Source organism: Lutjanus erythropterus, chromosome 16, assembly GCF_056507025.1.
Source record: "Lutjanus erythropterus isolate fLutEry1 chromosome 16, fLutEry1.hap2, whole genome shotgun sequence".
Lineage (NCBI taxonomy): Eukaryota > Metazoa > Chordata > Actinopteri > Lutjaniformes > Lutjanidae > Lutjanus > Lutjanus erythropterus.
This window is the reverse complement of record NC_139332.1, coordinates 9,323,157-9,346,458: the sequence shown is the minus strand read 5'-3', so window position 1 is coordinate 9,346,458 and position 23,302 is coordinate 9,323,157. Positions and strand designations below refer to the sequence as shown.

The window sequence follows — 23,302 nt, the reverse complement described above, 5'->3', positions numbered from 1 at the left end:
TTTTAGCCAGCTAGCAAACAATGGAAGATTTTGTTTGTACAGGTTCCCCTCCTTTTCACACTTAGATCCCATCAACACTTGTCAGTTATTAATTGTGCAACAGAGCTCTGCTTAATTTTAAGCCTGGATTTACTCATTTCAAACCTAGTTTTGCTGTGCTCTGTTTAGAACTAATCTTAGTTTAAATTAATCTTTGTTGGTGCAGCCCAGTCTGGCTGTTTAATGGTGTCCATGGTCAGAGCACTAATGATCCACTGCAGGTTCAGAGTCTTGAAAGGCATCAGCATTTCTAAAAAACCCCGGCTAAAGCCCTGTGGTACCTATTATAATAAAATATGTTCTTTGGGGCTGATTTTAATGTTCCTTGGCCTTGTCGAACTACATTTTACAGCTGCAATCAGACAAGCAAGATACAAGGAGCAGTGTAGTGCAGGTAGTTTATGAGAATTGGGTTGAAATCGGTCATTGTGATGGAAAAGGAGCTGATTCTCTCTCTCTCATACCTGCCTTTACTATAATAAACCACTTTCACTTTCCTCAAACTGAAGGCATATTTGCAGTATGTTTTGTTGTGAAGCTCATTAAAATGCTTTTAGGTTTGCTGCTTGTCAATTTGAGCTGCTTCCAATATCCACCTTTCAGATCAGCAGACAGTGGTTATATTTTTATGAGATGCTCTTCTGGCATAAATGACAATGATGAACTTTGCACAAAATCCCCCTTGCTATGTCTGTACATCAACTGAATAATATGGCACTTTGTGTGACTACTGCTGTTAACAGGACTTATGTTGTGTCAATGAGGATTAACACGCAAAGCTTCAGGTAGCCACAATGCTAACAATTTATAGAAAAGAGGACAGATTGAGTATACACATATTATATGATAGTACTAAAGCTTTTTATGTATAGCATGCTTGTTGAAAAGACATCTTCTCTTGTCTTCTGTGTGTTCACTCCCAGTCACACATGGCAGTGTGCCTTTTGCCTTGTTCAGTGTTCAAAGACAAAAGCTTTGTCAACAGGAGTGACATTTCTTAAACCACAGTTCAAGTAAAGAACGAGAGAATGGACAGTGTGAGAACGTCTTTGGAAATCATGGTAAAAATGTTCTCCCAGCGTGGGAGGAAGGAAAAACAAACGTGGCACATATGGGTTTGGTATCATCTGCCTTTAAACATTCGGATTTTGTGCTTGTCTGCCAGCAGCAGGGTGACATTATATTCGTAATCTCCGTCATGGACTCCCGTGTGTCGGAAAGCTCCAGCCAAATGGTTCTCCTCCCAGTAGTGGTGCCAGTTGCCGTACTGGTCTGCGCCGAATCCAAACACGCTGACCTGGAGCAGACGAGGAACAAAAGCAGTGCGTCACAAATAGGCCTAACACAATTCTTATGTAATCACCCGATCGTGATTCTTTGAGCTGACTGCAACCATTTTGCATAATTGTTATAACAGTTTCCATTCGCCAGTATAAAAGCAGCCAGAAGTGACAAAAGTACAGAGATTCTTTACTCAAGTTGAAGTACAGATACTTGTGGAAAAAAAAGAAGTACAAATTTAACATCTTTGATTAGGTAAAAGTGAAACAGGACAGGCTATTAAATCTACTTTAATTATAACCGTAAAAAGTAGCTGTCTTTTATGTTGTTTTTCATCTTGTTAGGTCTTTCTTCTTTTAGATTCTTTGTAGTCTTGTTACATCTTTTTTTGTGTTATGTCTTTTATGTTGTTTTTAGTTTTGTTTACAGTCTTATTTTTTTATGTGTTATGTCTTCACCTTGTTTTTAGTTTTGTTATGTCTCTTTTGTGTTATGTCTTTTATGTTGTTTTCATTTTTGCTAGGTCTTTTTTGTCTTGTGATGTCTGTTATGCTGTTTTTGTTTCATGTCTTTTTCGTGTTGTGATGTCTTTTGTGTTGTTTTTATTTTTGTTGCATCTTTTTTGTCTTTTGATGTCTTTTATGCTGTTTTTAGTCTTGTTATGTCTTTTCTGTCTTTTTTGTTGTTTTCCACCCTGTGAAATAATTTTCACAGTGTTATGTTGTTTTCCATCTTATTACATCTTTTGGTCTTGTTATGTCTGTAGTGTGTGATATGCACTGTCCAACACACCAAGGAATCATCTTTTCTATGTGATTTTGTTCCATCAATTTAAGCTGAATACATGTCCTGTTTCTGCGATAAAAGCTGAAGAGTGCACAGTTTTTGATGAAAGCCAAGTCCCTCATAGCAGCTGCAGCAAATGTTAGCATTTCTGCAGATAGACTAAGATATTTAAAAATTTACCATCTTTATGTGAGTAATTAGCAAGTTAAATAAGTTGCTGTTGGAGATAACTGGACTTTTTTTCACTATCTTTGTTGATGGTTTAGCATGTTAGCACTTAGCCACTGGGTGCATCTGAAATTCCTTGCTACATGCTATTTAGTAAGTTTAAAAAAATATGACTTTTATTAGTATGTCTGAAACCTTAGTATGAAACCAATATTTGTGAATTGCACGTTTTATGGAGAAATATTACAGTATTTAAGTTGTTACAGAGAGAATAAAGCACTGAAAAAAGGTACAGTTGGGTGAACGATGTGAACGATAGCCAACCTTGTTTGGGTCAGCTAAATTTCATAATCATGACAGCTCTAGACACAAACACAGCAAAACATCTGTCTCATCTGTGGATTTTGTTAAATTTTCACATCACTTCAGACATATTTTTGATTCCTTCATTTTTCACTCTGAAAATGCAATTTAATAAGACATCAAGTTGCCCTCATAAGGTTTTTTTCCGCTTGACTGAAGAATTTCAGTACTGTACTGCATTTAAAACAGCATTTTAACTCACCTCATCACATATGTGGATAGCGAGCAGCAGGCTGAGGAAGCCGGTGGACGGATACCGTCCGTGACCTTCGAGCCACGACTCGTAGACATATTTGAAAAATGTGGGACTGTAAATCAACACCTGCAAAAGAGTCACAAGTATTTCAACTCATTTGAAATTTACTGAGATGGGAGACAAAGCTTCATCTATGTATACTGAATTACTTACATAATTTTGCATAATTTTACATAGATAATGTATTCAAAAAGACATTTCAGGGAGAAAGAGTATTCAGCATAAGCTTTACACACTTCAGTCAAAAGTATAGTGTACTTTGGAGAGCTTTGGCCAGGGCGCCTTAGTTCTACTTAAAATATCAATGCTACAGCAGTGACAGGATTTGAAGCGGCTAATGGTATGCCAAACTTGTTTTAGTGGCATACGCCAACTCTAAGTAGTACAAGGATAAAGAGTTTGTTCAGCTTTTAAAGAGCAGAATAAGCACTTTTCCAGCACTCTGAAGCTAAAACCAAAAATATTTCCAGACTCTCTTATCATCACATCTAAACTGTTACTGTAAATGCAATTGCAAATTTCTTTATACCCACCGCCAATGATGTATATTTTCACTTTGTTTATTTTACCAGCTGTGCATATTAACTTTGATTGTATGACTATTTTCCAGACTAAGGGGTCAACAGAGAACTTATCAAACTATGAATGACATATTTCATTACAGATATTAAAAGATTTTTGATTTACACAAGTGATTGTGGAGGTCAAACACCAGATTACGGGAGCATTTATCGAGGAAAATTCAAATTCAAGACCTTGAAGGCATAACAGCTTCACAAGATTCACATACACACAGCACAGACACAGCTACACAGTGAGCTACACTAGGTGAAAATTGGCAACTGTCAGTAGAGGACAAGTGGCATGCCATCTTTACATGGCAGAGCAGTGACATACCACATTCAGCAGCGACATATTCCTCTAAAGAATCTTCATACGCTGGCAGGAGTGGTATGTTTCACTGACATACACTGACATATTGTTTTGATGCACCGTATTCCAGTTGAGCTGCAGCAACAGACCACTCGTCAAAGTGAAAAACCCAGTGATGGAGGACATACTCAGAAAATACACCATTACAGCTAAAAGTCCCTAATGAAAATGTTACTCAAATAAGAGAACAAAAGTATTATCTAAAAACTGTACTAAAATAAAGCAAAAAAAATGTTCTAATAGTGCAGCAAAACTATTTCCCATGTGTCATACTACTAATAATACATGATATGATTGGATATTATATACAGAGTTTTAAACTAGTTATTTAACTCTGTTAATTTATTACTGCTGTCCCTGCACAACCTACATAAGCAAACAAGACCATTAGAGAGACGACTGGCTTTTTCTATATAGTTTATTCTTTGTGTCCACCACTGGTCAGATTCTCCTTGTAATTTGATTAAACGATTAACAGCCTGGAAGAGTCTATGCTTGCGTTGTCACAGGAAAAATTACGTTAACCTGTTAAAAAAACAGTAGGAGATTTTTCCTCAGATATTTATAGGCTGCAAGCAGGACCCAAACCCACGGCTGCTGCAGAGGACCCACAGCCCCCCACACTCGGCGCCCCAGATATTTTGTGGTTATGTCAATTGGAAACACCACCCCTTTTCTCCACAGGGTCCTCCAAAATTAACAATATATGAAGGCTGTTGTAGTAGCATTAATGTTGTAATTTGTCATTGTTTAGCTGTTTATAAGCTCATCACTTGTTTTGTACCGAAGTATAGAACTTGAGTAAATGTATTTAGTTACTTTCCACCACTGGAAGTACCACAGAATCAGCATGTGCCATTAAAACAAGACTGGCACCCTGGTGTCAGTACACAGGAATTAATGAAGATTATTTTGAAATTAAATGTTCAACAATCACATGTCAGGTTTGGATGTCCACATACTTTTGGCCATGTAGTGTACATATGTGTATTAAGTTTCAGAGGTCCAGTGTGTAAGATTTAGTGGGATTTATTGACAGAATATGGCAACGTATGTGTGTAAATATGGCATATAACATAATATTTATAAGTATGTTTACTTTGGTGTCTAATAAGCTGGTGTTTTTGCTACCTTAGGATGAGTTGAATGAATAAACCAAACACTGGCTCTAAACAGGGCCTTTTGCATTTCATGGCCACTGTAGGTTCTCCTACATGCATGGAAGGGGAGGGTGAGACAAGAAGTTTGCAATCTGCCAGATGCCACTAAATCCTACATGCTTATCCTTTAAAAGGATAGTCCATAAGTCCGAACAAAAGTAATATCATGTTTAGTTATAATAATAAAAAAGATCCTTTGTATAACTCACCTTATCCTTGTTTGCCTTTATCCTGGACGTAACAGGTATATATGTGCTGTAACACAAGAAAAGACCAGAAGCTTAAAATGTGGGCTTCAATTCATTTGAAAATCCCTAAAATGCCATTTTTTTCAAACACAATTCTGCTTGTTTGTCTACAACTGCTGGTATCACATCCACCACCTCAGTATGATCCATCCACCCACGATTTAATCTCATTCAAGTGTCGTCCAAAAATAAATGCCCAGTGCCTTCCCTTATTACAGCTGCACGAAGAAAACTCATTAAATATCACGGGCAGATTTAGAAGTCATCACATGAACATATGCCCGCTGTCATTCCTTTGCTTTTTGTATCACTCATCACATGAGACTGTGCAGCAGGGAGCTGTTTGTCATTCCAAAAAACTGCAAAGTTAAACCCTGAAAGTGAGTGAGACTCTTTGAATAAAGGTGTGTGCAGCTCCTGTGAAGTGTCCACCTCAGTTTGCATATGAAAGTGTTGCAGTTTTCATATGCAATTTATGATTTTCATGAGTAAGAACAATGATACTGAGCTGACACTGAACTAAATTCTACACCACTGCCAGGGTTGGGGAGTAATGGGAAAATGGGATGAAATGGGATTCTGTAATCAATAGGGATCAATCAATATGGTTACAGAAAAAAAACATAATCATATTAAAGATACATTTAGTAAAAATGGGGTTTATTTAGCTAGATTACAATTTTAAAATACAGTTTAACATAAAGAACTATACTACAGCATACAGTGGGCACAGCAACACTTGACTCAGTAAAACCAGCTAAAAAAAAAAAAATGTTTCTCTGGTGAAAGAAAAGAGGAACAACATCACAGTATAGTGTCAATTTTGCCCTCAACTTTGAAAATACAGAGATCTAAGAACTCAACGTTTATAACATTTACAGTGAAGACCACTGATGTTAGCTGCACAGACCAACTGCTAATGTAAGCTACACAGACCAATTGCTAACTTTAGCTACACAGACTAACTGCTAACATTAGCTACACAGATCAACCACTGATGTTGGCTACATAGAATAACTGCTAAAATTAGCTGCACAGACTGACCACTGATGTTAGCTTCACAGACCAACCGCTAACAGTGGCTACATAGACCAACCACTAACATTAGCTACACAGACTAACAACTAACAAACTACAGACCAACAGCTAACGTTAGCTACACAGATCAACCGCTTACATTAGCTTAACACACCAACTGCTAAAGTAAGGCACAAAGACCAACCACTAATGTTAGCAACACAGATCAGTCTCTAATGTTAGCTTCAGAGACCAACCTCTAATGTTAGCTACACTAACACAATTTCCATATATCTGGTATTGAAGTAATTCAAAAGTAACGTCAAGTAATCACGTTATATTACTTTATTATTGTGATACTTGGATTCAGTTACTGATTACATTATTTAAAAGGTAATCAGTTATTGTATCAGAATACATTTTTAAAGTATTCCTCCCGACCCTGACCCAGCCTGTGCTGACTTTTTTTGAAAACAGCTTACTAATGACTAGAATGAAAAGTAATGACTATATGGCGAGATACAAATGTTTCCAATTAAAGGAAGGTTTATCAAGGCTATTGCCTCTGCCTCTGAGTCTCATTAAAATTCAAAGATTATACAGACTGGTCTAATGCCATTTAGAACTGTGTGCTGTACATTTGAGTGCACACATTCCTCTACATTTTGTTCTAAAAGAATATGAAAATGACCCGCCATGCATTATACACTACATTATACACCCTAATGTTATAAAGTACATCCTTTATCACACACAGGCTTGACATTTTTGCATAGAGAAGTGCTTAAACTTGACTGTTCCTATTCAAAGTCAGGACTACAAACCTTCACACAGCTCTGTCCTTTTACATAGCCCCATTTTTATTTAACAAGACTGGAAAATCTAACAATAAAATAATTCACAACACTCAGTTAAGATCTAATGTCTGTTGGGCTAATGCTGACATTACTGCCAGTAAAGTGAAATTTAATGATGCAGAATGATCGCTTTGGCAGGGCTGGAAGACAACGGCACATTTATAGGAAACATTTGTTTGGATTTGCTCGTCCCTCTACCATCGAACATGCTGGCGTGTCGGAATTATTGGCAGTGGCATTAATTGGCACCGGCTTCATTTTTTTTCCTGGGTGTCCAGTAATCAAGCTAATGATTACGGGTCATTGAGAATGAAGCAGCTGAAGGTGAAATTTACTGGAAGATTAAAACTGAGTGATTATCCTTGTAATGGCAATCTGACAAATAGGCATACTGAGTGAGTGTGATTGTTGTGGCAATCTGGTATTTGGAGAGTGTAAATGAATCTGGGAGCGCAACACACGAGTGATGCATGGTGATGTATTCACGCCTTTTAAATTTCTAGAACAGATTACTTTTTTGAACTCTAGTTGCACTGAGAAAAGGAAGTGTAAATGAAGAAACTATTCCACTATTTTTTCATTAATTAGAAATTTAGAGATTGGATGGAGAACTTGTATTACAGTTTGTCCATATGTCTCTCTCTCTCTGTGTGTTTTTTAGCCTATTTATAAACTAATATGTTTTCATTAAGTCATTTTTGAGCTTGATTAAATTGTTACTTTTTTGCCAATTTAAATATTTGAAATAAGCATTTATAATAAGTTTAATAAGAATTTATGCCCTCATTTCATTTTTTTTTGGTTACTTGGTGGCAGTGAAACAAACTCTGGCACAATATTGATTTTATCACCTTATTAAGTTGGTATGGTTGATGTTAGATGTTGTTGACTGTGAGCAACATCAGCATTTATTTAAAGTCATATTTCTGGCCACCTGGAGAGTGTAAGTCCAATTTTAACTGTGCTTTTAGCTCCGTCTTTGGTCTCCACCAGCTACTGACTCTGACCTCTTAACTTCTCATTGTTGAAATTGAAACAACGATGTCTATGGCAAAATGAACTGAATTCACCAGGCATGCACAGACAAGCTGCGTCTAAATTAGCCCTACTGATTTTCTGTGTCTTGATATACCTAACCAAAGTAAGCCTGTCTTAAGGTTCTTGTGGGCAAACATAACACACATAATTGCTAATTGTATTGTACAGTGCCTTACTTTTATAGGGATAGTTCAGATTATTTGATGTGCGGTTGTATGAGGTGTGTCAAAAGTCAATTTATTAGCCACAGTAGATAGCAGTTGGCACCAGAGGGGCACCAGCACAGAAGCTAAGCAATTAACTGCTGTAGATAGGTTCAGCAGCAAAGGGTAATTTAGCCACTTAAAAAAGGTCAGCCTAAAAACATTCAATAATAGTTTTTACAGCATAAACCTTGCAGTGGACAGGACGCTATATTTAGAATGTTTTCACCACCTTACTTTGACGCTAGACAGGCTTTTCTGTGTTAGGGTGTGACTTAAGTTAATCTGAACCATCCTTTTAAAACACAAAGTCCCACAATAACACAAACAAACTATCTGATTGAGACGGCAGTGGACCAGCAGCACCCGTGTTCTATGAGGTATAATTACTAATTTCGTCTATGGAGTTTGGTTGATTTGGAGAAAGCAATATTTGGCTCATACGGCATCAAAAAAGGTTGTCTGATGTCAAAGTAAACCTCTGAAAATATTCTAAATTCCACATACACTTAAACAGATATTGATTTTTGTAAGCAGACCTTTTTTTAAGTGGCTAAAAAGTTCATTACTTAGCTTCCATGCTGGTGCCCCTCACTGCTTCTCCTTATTTGGGGCAACTTCCATCTATTGAACCTAATATACAGGCTATTGAAAAATACCTAATACAGCCCCACATAAACTAATCCAAATTATCACTTTAACTCTCATTTATTCTGACTTCAACACTGATTAAACATCCATTCAGGTTGTATTCATTTGAGCCAGTGTTTTGTCATAAAATAGGATCGTAGGAGCAAGAAGGAACACCTTTCACATTACACACAGTCATGTGATCCACTCTCAATATATAAATTATTTATTGCTAAATTAATTAGTGCAGCTTCAACATTTGATAGTACACTTACTGTTTAATGGTCCCCGTGGTCAGAGCACTAATGATCCACTGCAGGTCCAGAGTCTTGAAAGGGATCAGCACCAGGCTGGTGGTGTTGTCCAGGTCTATGGCACTTTCTGGATACATGACATGATGTGTCGTCCTGGCGCCAACATCCTCCTCGAAGCCAGTGGTGGGAGCCTGGTTCATTCTGTGAGGACAAAGAAGCACATATTTTTTTATTTCTGGGCTATTTTCCTCCAGTCCTTTCCCTTTTTTTTAGTTGCTTTGCCATCTTTATCTTTCCCCGGACAGCTCAAATTGAGGTCTATTTCACCCACATGTTACAAAGATGGGAAACAGTTGCCTTTTGTTGTATTAATAGTCATCTACAAATGGGCTAGTTTTCATGAAACCACTCTGGCACACAAATATGAAAAGCCAGCCATGATCACCAGCCTCTTTTAAGAACAAACATGTAAATAAAAAGACAGAGAAAAAACAGAAAGCACAATTTGTCCCGCTTCACCATATTTTGGACATCCAAACACCAATTCAAAACAATCCAGCGTCCATTTAGAGCTCAACAATTACTGCTTGGCAAGCTGGGCAAGGCGTCCCTATTATTATGTCCAACAATACTCGCTCGAGCAGGAGCAGTAATTGGCAGGAACATAGTTTGACAGTGGCAGTCGGTTTGGGTCAGTGGATGGAGGTGACACAGAGGAAAAAAATCACGAAGCTGACCCCGCATGTGACTAGCATCACCTGTTTGGGGCACTCCGGTCTGAGCAATATCATCGTCCTCATTACTGACTCGGAGATGACAGCTATATAACAAGTTGACATTTCAGCCTGAGCCTGTCAGGACTCCAAACCACCTCCTGCAAGAGATATTTTATTCTTTTTTGCTATTCTAGGTTGCATTTTTCCAAACTAGATATAGGGTTAAAACATGACATGACCCTTTGCATTTGGAAGTAACTCATTAAATGAACAATTAATTAGTTACAACAAGGGTTTGGTATTGCTTAAGAAATTACTACCAGAAACGCAAGTAAGCGTCTCATGCTTAAGGGGACAGTTCAACCCAGAATCAAAAATATATATATTTCCTCAAGTCTGTAGTGCTTTTTATTTTATTTTTTGGTGTGAGTTGCAGAGTTTTGAAGATGTCTGCCATCTCTCTAGTATAATGGAACTAGATGGAACTTAGCTTGTGGTGCTCAAAGCCCTAAAAAATTACATTTGAAAAATTCACCATCAGTGTGTCTTTCCAAAAATCATGACCCTGTCACTCAAGATCATCCACAGACATTGTTGTGAGTAGTTTCATGTAGGATCTACTTTCTTTCTAGAGGAAATGGTAAATCAATGCCATAATGGTCTTTGTTCATATCGCAGCCATAAAAAAAGTCTACACCCTCTATTCTTATACTGAATTTGGATGAGAAAACACACATTTCATTGCCGATGTTCCTGTGAAACAGCCAGCAAAGTGCTTACTGTTTACACGTTTCCTGTAAAACTGGCAGTTAGATGGGGATTTTGGGGAGTTAGATTGGCGTTTGGAGTAGCTAATAGCGCTGTGCGTAATGCCCCTCACTGTGTAGCTACAGTGGCCCATGTCACACTAGGATGGAGAGCAGTTCAATTAGCTGACTCATCCCAGGCTGAGAGCGCCCAGTCAACATGGCCAGACCAGGACCAAAACAGCCACTGAGTCCAGTTTGATAACAGGTTTGGCTCTCAGCTCATCGAGGCTATGGCTAACTATATTAGAGACGCTCTAGTCCTCTCCGTTGAATGGATGTATTTGCTCACATTTATGAGTAGAGTACATATGGACGCCTGGAAATTTTCTAAAAAGGTCCAAATTCACAGGTTATGGCAATAATTCTCAGTATCACACGCAAGAAAGTCTTTCACTGGATGCAAATTTGTTCTATTCCTCTAAGTGCAGGATGAGTCATCAAAAGTTTTTAATTGTTTTCCAGGAAAAGACAACTCTGAAATACCATTAAAAATACCAGAGAACATCCATCAAATGACTTTTCTTGTCATTGTTGGGATAAAATCTGGCATATAGTGCAATACATGTGTGATAAAAAAAACACTTAAAACACTTAAAAAAAAGAAGCAGCCTGCAAACACTGATATATCACTGTATCAACTTTTAAGTAGCTATTGACACATTCAGCACCTAAAGCAACATGAACATTCATTTGCAGCTCTGTTTCTGGCCATCTGGTAAATGTAAACCCAATATTCACTCTCCTTCTTCTCTGTTTTTGATCTCCTCCAACTCCTTGCATATTTTTTTAGCTCTTTCACGGCTAAAAGCTCCAATGTGTTCACCAGCTAGTTACTAACTTTTCCCGCTGGTTTGATGCTGGGCAGGCAGCTCACATTTTATCACTGCAATAACAGCTGTGCAATGCATCTTTGAACAAAGTTGATGAGAGCAGCAAGCGAGAGTAAAAAACGAGGTGAAAGGTTGATATCTGAACTAAATCAAGAAGCTAAATTAAATCAGCCTATAAAAGCAGGGGAGACAAAGAGGCACGATGCACAGCTGTCTTTAATACAACAGCAAACCAAAGCGACGCTCCAGCTGTGAAATGTTAGGAAGGCCACTCAGTCCCAGGAGAGGGAAGTGTGGTGTCACCAGTAATAAAGCTGCAGCACCAGATGTGGTGATTATTAACACGGCGCTGATTATTGTGATATTGCATCATCAACGGGAGAAGAGGCTGTACCTTACTGAAAAAAGACTTGTCATTTTATGTGAAAGCATCGAAGAAAACTCACAGCACAGACTGTTCGCTCCATTTTCCATCAGAAACGGAGAGGAGGAGGATAAAGAACAATTGGTTTACTCTTCATTAACAAACCAGGTCCATGGCTGCAGTGTAAAGAAGAAGAGAAGTATCGGCAAGAAGTTTTATGGCGCAATATCTCAGTAGAAAAGAACAGTTTGTGACAGAACTACATTGGTGGATTTCTCCTTTAATGATAACTACAGCTTCTGGGAATTTAAGAATTGCTCGGCAAATGGATCCCTGCCGTCCAGAGCAGATGAAAAAGGATGGCAGCGAGGGCAGAGGAACACCATGCCACATATTAAATAGTATAATGTGAAGAATCCATCACTTCTGCGGCACATTCAGAGATGTTCTTCTGTAACGCCACATTACTCTGTGCTCGCAGGTAGTTTTTCTCAGACTAGGCTTTGATGGAACTTTATGTGATGTTCTCAACTCACATACATACTCTGCCTTACTTTATTCTTCTTCTGTCAGTTTCTTGTTTTCCAAAAATGACCAAACTACAGGTATATTCATCATGTTCTCACTCCGAACTCCTCAATAATGCAAGTTGGTCTGTGGCCTCATACTATACCGTGAGGCTGTGGGTTCCCTTCTAGTGTTGGATTTTACATGCAGGGCTCTGAGTTCAAGTTAGCAAAAATAAATATTCAACATTTGGGGTGACTTTCAAAATAAAGGCACCAAAACCATTTGGTCAGGTTTAGGCAGCAAAACTTCTTGGTTAGTTTTACAAAAAACATCATGACTTGCTTGAAAACAAATCTGTTATTTAGTACAGGCTCTGACATGTACACACAGTATTAATGTAGAAAGTCACTCACTGAAAGACATTTCTACCGGTTGTTTCCATGCAAAGCTACCAAACTTTGGCCTTTTCTCCACAATGGAGTATTTATCCCTGTCAGCTTCATCTTGTTAAATTTTTTACACTGTTTTTATTACATCGGTTTTTGTGTTTTTTCATCTTTTTATTGCATCTTGTTTTCGGCTCTTTTTGTCTTGTTATCTTGTTTTTTGTCTTTTATGGCGTCTTACATTGTTTGTTGTTCATCTTATTATGGCTTTTACGTTGATTTTTGTCTTGTTACATATTTTATGACATTTTTGTCTTTTTACGTCCTATGTTGTTTTTGTCTTGTTACGTCATTGGGAATGGGATGTTGGGAAGGTGGCTCACAATGATGCAAAATAAAAGTTATCAATAACTGCCCTCAAATGCCTTAAAACTAAGGTAACACACCTGTTTTGAAAAGGAGTAGCAAGTACAGACATTTGTGTTAAAATGTCGGGTGTAAAAGTATAAAGTTGACAAAATATAAACACTCAAGTAAAGTACAGATACCTGTAAATTCTACTTCAGTACAGTTGTTATAACATTTTTGTCTTGTCACATCTTTAACATTATTTTCGCGTGATTTTCATCTTGTTACATCTTACATGTGTGATATACCTGATGGATAAAGTGAGGATATTGTACTGTCCATTTAGGTTAAAATCAGTCTTGATGTGGGCAAGATGGCACGCAATGATGAAATATAAAAATAATCAACAATGCCGCTCAAATGCATTAAAACTAAAGTAACAAACCATCCATTGTCCATTACCGTTTAGCCTGATGGGTCACAGGGGGGTTGGAGCCTATCCCAGCTGACACTGAGCGAAAGGCGGGCTACACCCTGGACAAGTCACCAGTTCATCACAGGGCTGACACACAGAGACAAACAATGGCTCATGCTCACATTCACACCTACAGGAAATTTAGAGTCACCAGTTAACCTATTATGTTGCTTGTCTTTGGACTGTGGGAGGAAACCGGAGAACCCGGACAGAACCCACGTGGTCACGAGGAGAACACACAAACTCCGCACAGAGAAGTCCTGCCCCGGCCACAAACTCCCCAGCCCCCCAAGCTGTCAGTAAAACACTTGTCAGAAAAATAAATACTCAGGTAAAGTACAGATACCTGACAACTGTGCAGTAAAGTACAAAAGCACAAAATTGCCATTCATTTTATAGAACAGAACAGACACACTTTTTTTTTTACATACTTGTGCACATAATAGTCCTGTCTGTCCTTTTCCTTTATTGGCTCACCTTTGTTGTCCTTGTTCTTAACTGAGAGGCCTCTTCCTATTCTAAGTACTTTTAGCACAATGAAAAAAACAGAGTCAAATTCTTACAGATTCCTCATATCTACACAGATTTGGCCAATAAAGCTGATTCTGATATATCTTCTTGAAATTTTTACCAATTTTTTGTGTTCACACAAAACTTCCCCTCCACATCTGTGGGAGACTGTATGTATCATGGCATTACTCACTGCAGGGGTCAATGCAACAATACTGCAAGTCTGTAAGGGCATTCGAGAAGTTAACTTAAGTTGTTAAATAGATTCAGTGGGCTGCTCATTCACTTAATCTTGTGGGGGTGTGTGGTGTCAACTGCTCTAAGGAGGCGAATATTTCAGATTGGTCTAATCAATATTCAACTTCTGCTCTAACTCCCCTCTGGCACTGGAAATTTGTACCAGATGGACTTGAAACAAACTGGAGCAGATGTATTGAGCCTTTGAAAAGCCCATCTCACCAACAAGATGGTTTGCACGGGAAAAAAGGCTTTTTACCCCAAATGCACAAATAGTCAGAAAACACAGAATACAGCAGCAAGATGAAGGACACTTTTATGATATTAAAGTGGACTCATTAGGACCAGTACTTTTGTGCATATCAAACATAAGCTCATGTAAAGATTCTGATGTGGCTCTCTGTTATTTGGTGAATCATAAAGCATAGAGGGTCTGTATGAAACCAGGGCAGATGACTCACACTCAGTGGAGGAGTGAAATTCAGAGTGGAGGTCTTTTTACTGATCTTAACCAGTGATTTATAGAAAGATTATACGGAGGCTACAAGTATAAAGTGTCAGTAGTTTAGGGATCAATTACTGAGACAGATATTCAATGATCAAACTGATAAATGCAAGTGGATGCAAGGTGGAAAAATGCACTCTGGTCTAATGAGTCCACATTTGAAATTGTTTTTGAAAATCATGGACATGATGTCTTTTGGGCTAAAGAGGAAAACGACCGTCCAGACTGTTAGCAACACAAAGTTCAAAATCCAGGATCTGTCATGGCATGGGGGTGTATTAGTGCTCATGACAGCACTGGTGGACACAAGGGGGGCAAAAGTGATTGTGTACAGTGAGACAGTGCCCTTCTAGAGGGCAAAACACGAAAAAGTGCATTTGGGATGCCCTTCCGGTAGAAAAAATATAGTAAAGTGCCCTCTAGGGTCACTTTCTAGTGCACGAAAGATGATAAAATGCCCTCTAAGGTGCCCTTCAAGAGGACAAAATATGACAAACTGCCCTCAGAGGTGCCCTTCTTATGGACAAATATGGTAAAGTGCCCTCTAAGGCGCTCCTCTAGAAGACAAAACATTACAAAATGCCCCCAGTGGTGCCCTTCTATTGGACAAAATGCTGTAAAGTGCATTCTACGGTTCCCCTCTAGAAAACAAAACATGATAATGTGCCCTCTGAGGTGCCTTTCCAGAAAATGTATCATAGGCCCTGCATACTAGAAATGATTTGGGCTGTGTGCGTCGTTGTACAAAAGAACAAATTTTATCTGAACCAGGAAATGAAGCTTTTTCACCCAAAATACAAGTTTTGCTGCACTGGCGCCCCACCACATGCAGCTGGTGCACTTTTTTTTTTTTGCCACTGCCTCTCAGACAGCCTGAGTCCATGATGGTAACTGTCATGACTGTAAAGTCACCATTAATGCTGAAAGGTACATAAAGGTTTTGAGCGACACATGCTGTCATCCAGATGAAGTCTTTTTCAGGGATGTCCAAGATGCCAGGCACCATTTTGCATGTGTTACAACAGCGTGGCTTCGTGGTAAAAGAGTGTGGGCACTATCCTGGCCTGAGTGCAGTCCAGACCTCCTCTGACATTAAAAAGTCATTTACAGAAAGACTACGTAAAGGCTACAAGTGTAAAGTGTCAGTACTCTGGGCATCAATCAATGTCACTAAACTGACATGACTTTTAAAAGCTTGAGTTGAAGCTTTCACTACAAACAGTAGCACTGAAGTCCAGTACACGTTTTTATAATTTACAAATCAGTGGGTGAATGTATCAGATCAGATGGACTGCACCAAAAACATCAATGACTTCAGATAAAAAGAAGCTCGTGCGTCAGTGAAACCTCACTGAGGCAGGTACTTCAATTGTTTAACAGGCTGGTGCGGGTGTGTTGTCGGGTCTATGCAAAGATTGCTCTGTTACACTGACATCAGGCCTGAGCGCTTGGTTATTTACAGATAGAGTAAAGCAGCCCAGGAAAGGGACCTGAGCTCACCGAAAAAACAACAAAAGTTCAATTGGGGTGTCTTGAAAAACTGATTATGTTTCAACCATTATCTAACAGCATTTCTAATGCTGCACTGAATGTTTAAGATAGAATTTCAGTCAAGATAAACCCCAATATCTAGTTTTAAATGTGCGCAACTCTGCCCTCACTTATCTTTTGGATATGACTGTGGGCGTCTTGTAAATTGTGTGTTGGTTTGATGTCAGGCAGATAAGGGATTAGCAGCAACAGTATAATAAATAGTGGACGGAGTGTTCATGATGTCACCCACAGGTTTGTGATAGGGATCCAAAATATGGATAAGATAACCTATCATTTCACATTTTTGGATTTTAAAAACAAGTTTTATACAACCTGTAGTTTCTGCACAGCTGAGGATAAGAAAGGCTCGGATGTGGTGAGCAGAGATGGATGATTCAATATTCCAAATCTAACTTACATCACTATTACAACAAGAACAAAGAAAAGTTCTGACTCCTTCAAAAGTGCTCAGTTTTTATAGGGAAGTTCATCAAAAAACTTCAAAAATACAGTTTAGCTTTTATGGAGAATTTTGCCAAAGAATTAAACTTAAATCAATACTTTGACATAATCTGTCAAATCAGATTTAAGTATAGCCAACATTTATACAGACATAGACCGATATAGATTGATATTGTGATAGGCCAATACTGGCTGATAATCTAATGGCTCCAATATTAATCCTGCGTCCTGGCAGGAAGTAAGGGCCTTTGTATGGACTTTCAAACTGATATGAGGTGAAAAAGGTGACATGTTGGAAAACATTTAGTGATTTTAACATGTAAACAAAGCATTCTGGTGCATCTTCTGTTTGTGTTTTCTGCAGACATGACAACTTTTACTTTTACCTTAGGCCTTAAGAAAAAGTATTAAGTATAGTGCTAAAGTAAAACGTTAAGTAAAAAGTATGAAGTAGGGTTACTTTACTTAGTACTTTTACATTAGTGCTTTAATTAGGTATTTTTACACTGTGGTATTAATGCTTTTACATAAGTAAAGGGTGTGAGTACTTTTTCCATCACTGCCGTCACTCGAACTACAACTTATTTTGAGTATTTCATTACGAGTTTGTGTCTGTTTCTCTCGTAACTTACAACAATAATGGATAAAATCGGATAACAACACAGATGCAGTGGGAGTTAGCCTCAACACAGTAAAGTGAACTGAGTGAACTGTATCATGAACTGTAACATAATTCACTTAAGTTTACATTTGCTGATGTGCTAAAAAGCTGGCACACTTTCTACTATAAACAGAGATTTGATAGGTTACATTTGGACACCCCTCAACCTGATTTGGCAGGTTAAAGTTACTTTAGCAGCTAGTTAGCTAACATTATTCAACAGCATATTACATAGTCCACAGCAAATAAGACTTACCTCTTTTCTGTGGCTCTGCTCAAAACATTCATTGTCCACATCCATGTGATTAGCTTAAAGATTTGTGACTTCTCACCAAATACTTTTTTTTGCAAAGAAGTCTATGGGAAATTGTGGGTTCCCATCCACTTCCCTGGAAATACATGGGGTCTGACTAATGACTGGAAAACAGTCTGCCGTGTCTAAACCTAAGTCACTACTACAGGAGGTAGGCCAGCCCTTAGTAACGACCTAGCAACAGAGATGATTTCTAGTCCCTGTTGAGTCAGCAGCCAACTTGAGCTAATGTTAATGCTTTCTTGAGGTCAGGAGATTTCCCAGAAGTAAACACAAAACTGCTTTGTTAGCTAACTGTTGCTGTAACTTATGTGTGGGCTTCATTTTCCAGCCTCAGAGATGGCTGCTTGGTGATTAGCAGCGACTGGGCTGCTTACTGGTACCAGTCCATGCAGTGCTGGTTACTGGCCTGCAAAGATGTTATCAGAACGACATCTTCTACCCACTCTTTCCCGCCACCGCCTCCTGCCAGCACGAGCACCAACTGCCAACCCAACTGCCAACCACACACTTCTGGCCAGACACAAAAATTAAAGTATTTTGCAGTAGAACAGATTTGTTGTTATACTACAAAGTGGTAAGTAACATTTTTATAATATTTGATAGAAGGTTGTGGCCTCTTTCTCTCCCTCCCCTCCATAAATTGCCTATAAAGCCGGTGTAGTAAGACTGTGTAGGTTACTTACTTTTGCCGGTTTCTTATTACCTGCCATAGCTTTATGCAGCAGTTGTATCTGCTCTCTGTTGAGGTAAGAGTAAGCCTCAGTTTTAAAGGTAGGTCAGGTCAGGTCACCTGTCAAGGCCTCAATAGATTTATGATGGCAGATACCCACCGCAGGGCCAAATAATAGGTCAGAACATTATTTACACTGACATTAGTACTGGGCTTCTGTAGAAACATGAACCCAGCACGTGGCGGATTAAACCATGTGTAGGCTATTATGTCTCTTTTAGCACTTCAATTTTATTTGAAAAAGATCTGGAAACTGGCTTTTTGTCATCACATTCTTATCATGCGTTCCATTTGAACTGCAAAGTCTGAATTTCCAAGTTCCCAGCTGGAAATGTCAACTGGAACGCCCTGTGAAGTTTGATTTCACAAAATCCAAGATGGCTGTGGACATGTTGCTATGGTGTTTGCATGTGTGCAACACTGCATACGAGTAAAAAAGCAAGAACAACAGCTATATTGTTTTTTTTTGACTTGCAATGGAACGTGGTCAGCTTGGGTGTGATATGCAACATTCCCAGTTCTGACTTCCGAGAAAAGTGGAACACAGCATTAGACTGAAACAGTGGGCCAAGTACTCCAGAGGAAGCAATGAGCATAGGACGAGTCACACAACAGATCTTGTTAATATCCTATTAAAACTTCTTTTTCCAACAAAAGAAAGACACTTTTATTATAGCTTTTTTAAAACCTTAACTTCCAGTTTGCTTGAGAAAACAAATTACTTAAGGGACCCACAAATGTCAACTCACAAAAGGGAAATAAACCAAAGAGTGATCTCGCTGAAGAAGGCCCAGGCCGAGCGGTGGCCTTCCCTGAGGGAGATGCTGGTGAGGGGAATACATGCGACCCAAATGAAAATGTCATCTTAGCTGCGATAGAATCCCTACGCTCTGAGTTGCACACGATAAAAAGTGACATATGAGACAAGACAGATGAAAGAATTGCAGATATCTCAGTCATGTAAGGGCTAGCAAGACAATCCCGAATTATAAGCAATAGTCCCAAATCCTGAATTCTCTCCTGTTTGTCCTGAAAATTAAGTTGCAGTAATAAATAATATGTACAACATAGGAATCTGTGAAAATATTATGATCAAATCACTTATATAGGCTACAATTCCTGCCTTTAGTTATTAAAATGTCCTGTTTGTTTTGCAAAATGTGTAAGAATATTATTGATGTGTTTTCACTTGTCTATTGCACTGATTAAGTACAAAGACCATTGATGTCTTTCGACGTCTTTTAAATCAGATGACAGAAATACTGACGGCTGAATTTGCTGCTCTGAAAACAGACAGTGATGCGAGCATCTCAACACTGAAACCCCAAGTCGGAGCGATCAGCATCATGCACAAGAAACAGCAGGCCAATAGAAACTTTGCAGGCACGATTAGAAACATATCAGTTTGACAACACATCATCCAGCTCAAGTCAGCGCCCCCTTCTGGAGGAAAACTCACAGTTTCATATCATGGGACAGGAAGAAAAATGCAGAAAACCTGCTGTGTAACAGGTTGTAAAACAAATGAACATACATCCATCATGATCTGTGGTTCTCCATCCTTCTTGGAAAGGAAGAGAGAGCAATAAGAATTTATGAGCCTCCAGAGAACAGTAATCGTTACTACTGATGGAGAGCTAATGTTAGCTTGAGTGTGAGGCTGCTGGAGTTCAGACATAATGTCACAGTACAGCAGCATCAGACTGTCTTCTCTGACTAAATCTCAGTCCAGCTTAGATCAACAGTTGTCCATTGACAGGTTTTGTTATTTGCAGACAACATTAAGCTTCGTGATATCTGGTAGTTCAGTATTAGCATTGTCTGGTTACTGTGTTAGCTCATTGATCCACTGGAAGGTAGAAGACTGAAGGAGCATGATGGATGATTTACTTTCACTTATATCCTTAAGATATCACAAATGGCAGGTCACATAACAATTATCAGACATGTCTATAAAACAAAGCTTTGAATAACAACATTTCTATCTCCCCAAAATTGGGCCTGGCCTAAGATTTTGGCTAAGTACCCACATGTCATGGCTTGATGTATGGGGAGATCATCCTCCTACACAGCTTGCTATCTACCTAGCTACATCCATGAAAAAAAGTGACATAAAACTAGGTTTTACTCCTTACAACTGCTACCACAGCTTCCATGCTAACTGAGAGAAATCAGCTGACATACACACAAAATGTCAGGCTGAGTAATTAAAGTCAAACCAAATGGCAATGCAGTCTGGCTATTGATCGGTGGGTACAGGTTTAAAGATTTTGTCTGTGTTGGTTAACTAATTGATGCTACATTACTAGTGTTTATGTCTTCGTATTTTCAGTCAAATCGATTGTTAGTTTTGACATTAAAGCCCTGTGCAGGTTTCTCCCTGCTAATGTCTTTTTTCCTTCCTCTTGAAAAGTGAGACTGTGATGGTGGTAAATGATTAATGGCATCTTTAATGTCAATGCTGTTTGCCTGCCAGCAGGCTGTTGGACATTATTTGTCTAATTATTATTCATTTGTCCTCAAAATGCTCGGAGCCATGAACCACAGTATTCCATAACATGGCCCCGTGCTTCAAGGTGCAGCCAGACCACGCAGCATGACAAAGCCAACTAACACTTTAAAGGTCAGCGGTGTTTCACTGCTGTCTCATTTCTTCACTGCTGTTGCCACGACTCTCCTTTGTGAGCCTGGCTGTGTGTAAATTTCCAGAATGCTTAGGCAGTTCCAGCTGACTAATAGCGATGATGAGGAATGAACGCTGTGAACATTTTTTATCAGGTGAGCAAAGCAGTGGGCCCAGAATGAGGCAACAGCACCAGACGAGATGAAGGCTAAGAGTCTCAGGTGTGGCTTTAGAGCCTGAGGCTTTGTAATTAACAGGTCGAATACTAAACTTGCTCTCAATGTGGCACTCAAGGTTGTTTTGAGAACAGCATGGTGTGCTGCCTGTTAGCTACAGATGATTTGAAGTTTTCCTGTAACCACAGCTGACATTACCCACCCAGTTTCTGTGTGCACTGATGAAATACCAGTAGAGCTGGCACAAGTACTCATATTCTTTACTCAAGTAGAAGTACATGCTCTGAAATGTACTCCAAGTGTCTTGTTACACCTTTTGTGTTGTTCTCATCTCTTTTATCCTGTTACGTCTTTATATCTTTTTGTTACGCCTTTCCCGTCATTTTTGTCTTGTTATGTCTTATTTGTCTTGTTTCATCTTGTTATGTCCATTAAGTAATTTCTCATTATTTTTCAACTGTTAAGTCCTTCTTGTCGTTACATCTCCAACCGTATTTTCTGTCTTTTACTTCTTTGTCGTCTTATTATGTCTATCTGGCGTGATATGCACTGATGGACACACCAGGGGATTGTCTTTTCTTTGTGTTATTTCCCCATCCATTCAGGCTGATATCAGTCTTGATGCTGGGAAGGCAGCACGCAATGATGCAAAATAAAAGTAATCAATAATAGGCCTTAAAATGCATTAAACCTGAGTAACGAGCCTGTTTTAAAAATGTAAGGAGTAGAAAGTACAGATATTTGTGTTAAAATGTAGAGAGTAATAGTAAATAGTTATCAGACAAATTAACTCAAGTAAAGCACAGATACCTGAAAACTAAACTTAAGTACAGTAATGAAGTATCTGTACTTAGTTACATCCCACCCCTGCATACCAGCAGCCCTTTGTTTGGTTGCATAAACCTTAAGTTTCAAACTTGAGTTTGTCCCTTAAGAGACATATTCCCTAAGGTAAGGGGTTCACTTAGGAGTGTTGGATAAAGCCTCTTAGGTTGTCTCCTGGTCAGGTGTTTAGACTACAGCTTGTGGTGCATTCAATGGGGTTGTTTTTGTCGTGTTTGCAAGATAAGCCCATTTGAACCCCATCTTGTTGTGTCCACAACATCATGAACCGGAGGTTTTACGTTAGCTCTGAGTTCACAACATTCAGCATTCTTTAATTTTACTGGACTGCATGATTGCCTTTTCAGATGCGAGGCAACACTATGCCTCCATACTCGCTAGGATTCGCAGGGTCTCACTGCACTCTTCAATTGTCTAGCCAAGCAGATAAGCGCTCCAAGAGTAAACACCAGGCGCTCTACGCGTGGTAACCAGGGAAATGGCTTCTGTGCACTACTGTATCCCAGAGCCTCTGCTATACATGCCTGAAATTTACAGTATTGACCTGATGCTCTGCCATATAAAAGTCCTTTTATTTATGTCCCTATCAGATTCGATTTTAGGCAACTCACAAGCAGTGAGGATCAGCCTTTTGTCCACTGTTGTTGTGTGACACACAGTGGTGGACAGTAGTGAAGTACATTTACTTGAGTACTCTACTTAAGTACATTTTTTGAGTATCTGTACTTTACTTGAGTATTTGTTTCTTTGGAAACTTCTGACTTTCACTCCACTACATTTCAAAGACAAATATTGTACTTTTGACTCCACTACATTTGTAGGAAGGTTGTTGTTACTTTTCGACTGAGCTTTGAAGTCAGCTGTTGGTGTTTTTTTCTTTTCTAAAATGCAGTTGGTCACATGCTGTGTTCCTCACAAAAGAAAACCAATCACAGTAGCTCCTCTCAAATGGGACTGATGTAAAAGTGGATACATCATCCAGGTGCTCTCTTTAACAAGAACAAGCAAACTCTCCCTCTTTCATTCAAACAAAAA

At 38.9% G+C, this 23,302-nt stretch overlaps 1 protein-coding gene across 1 annotated transcript in view; it reads right to left on the bottom strand.

The window, feature by feature from the left end:
• Window positions 1–819: 819 nt before the first annotated feature.
• Window positions 820–23,302, bottom strand: part of LOC146312716 (CMP-N-acetylneuraminate-beta-galactosamide-alpha-2,3-sialyltransferase 1-like) — a 112,053-nt gene continuing 89,570 nt past the window's right edge. The window contains exons 5-8 of the mRNA XM_084739148.1: window positions 9,255–9,434; window positions 5,196–5,241; window positions 2,840–2,959; window positions 820–1,336 (exon numbers count right to left, since the gene is read on the bottom strand). Coding sequence (XP_084595274.1) covers window positions 1,163–1,336; window positions 2,840–2,959; window positions 5,196–5,241; window positions 9,255–9,434 — 520 coding nt within the window. The 3' untranslated portion in view covers window positions 820–1,162. The remainder of the gene's footprint in view (window positions 1,337–2,839; window positions 2,960–5,195; window positions 5,242–9,254; window positions 9,435–23,302) is intronic.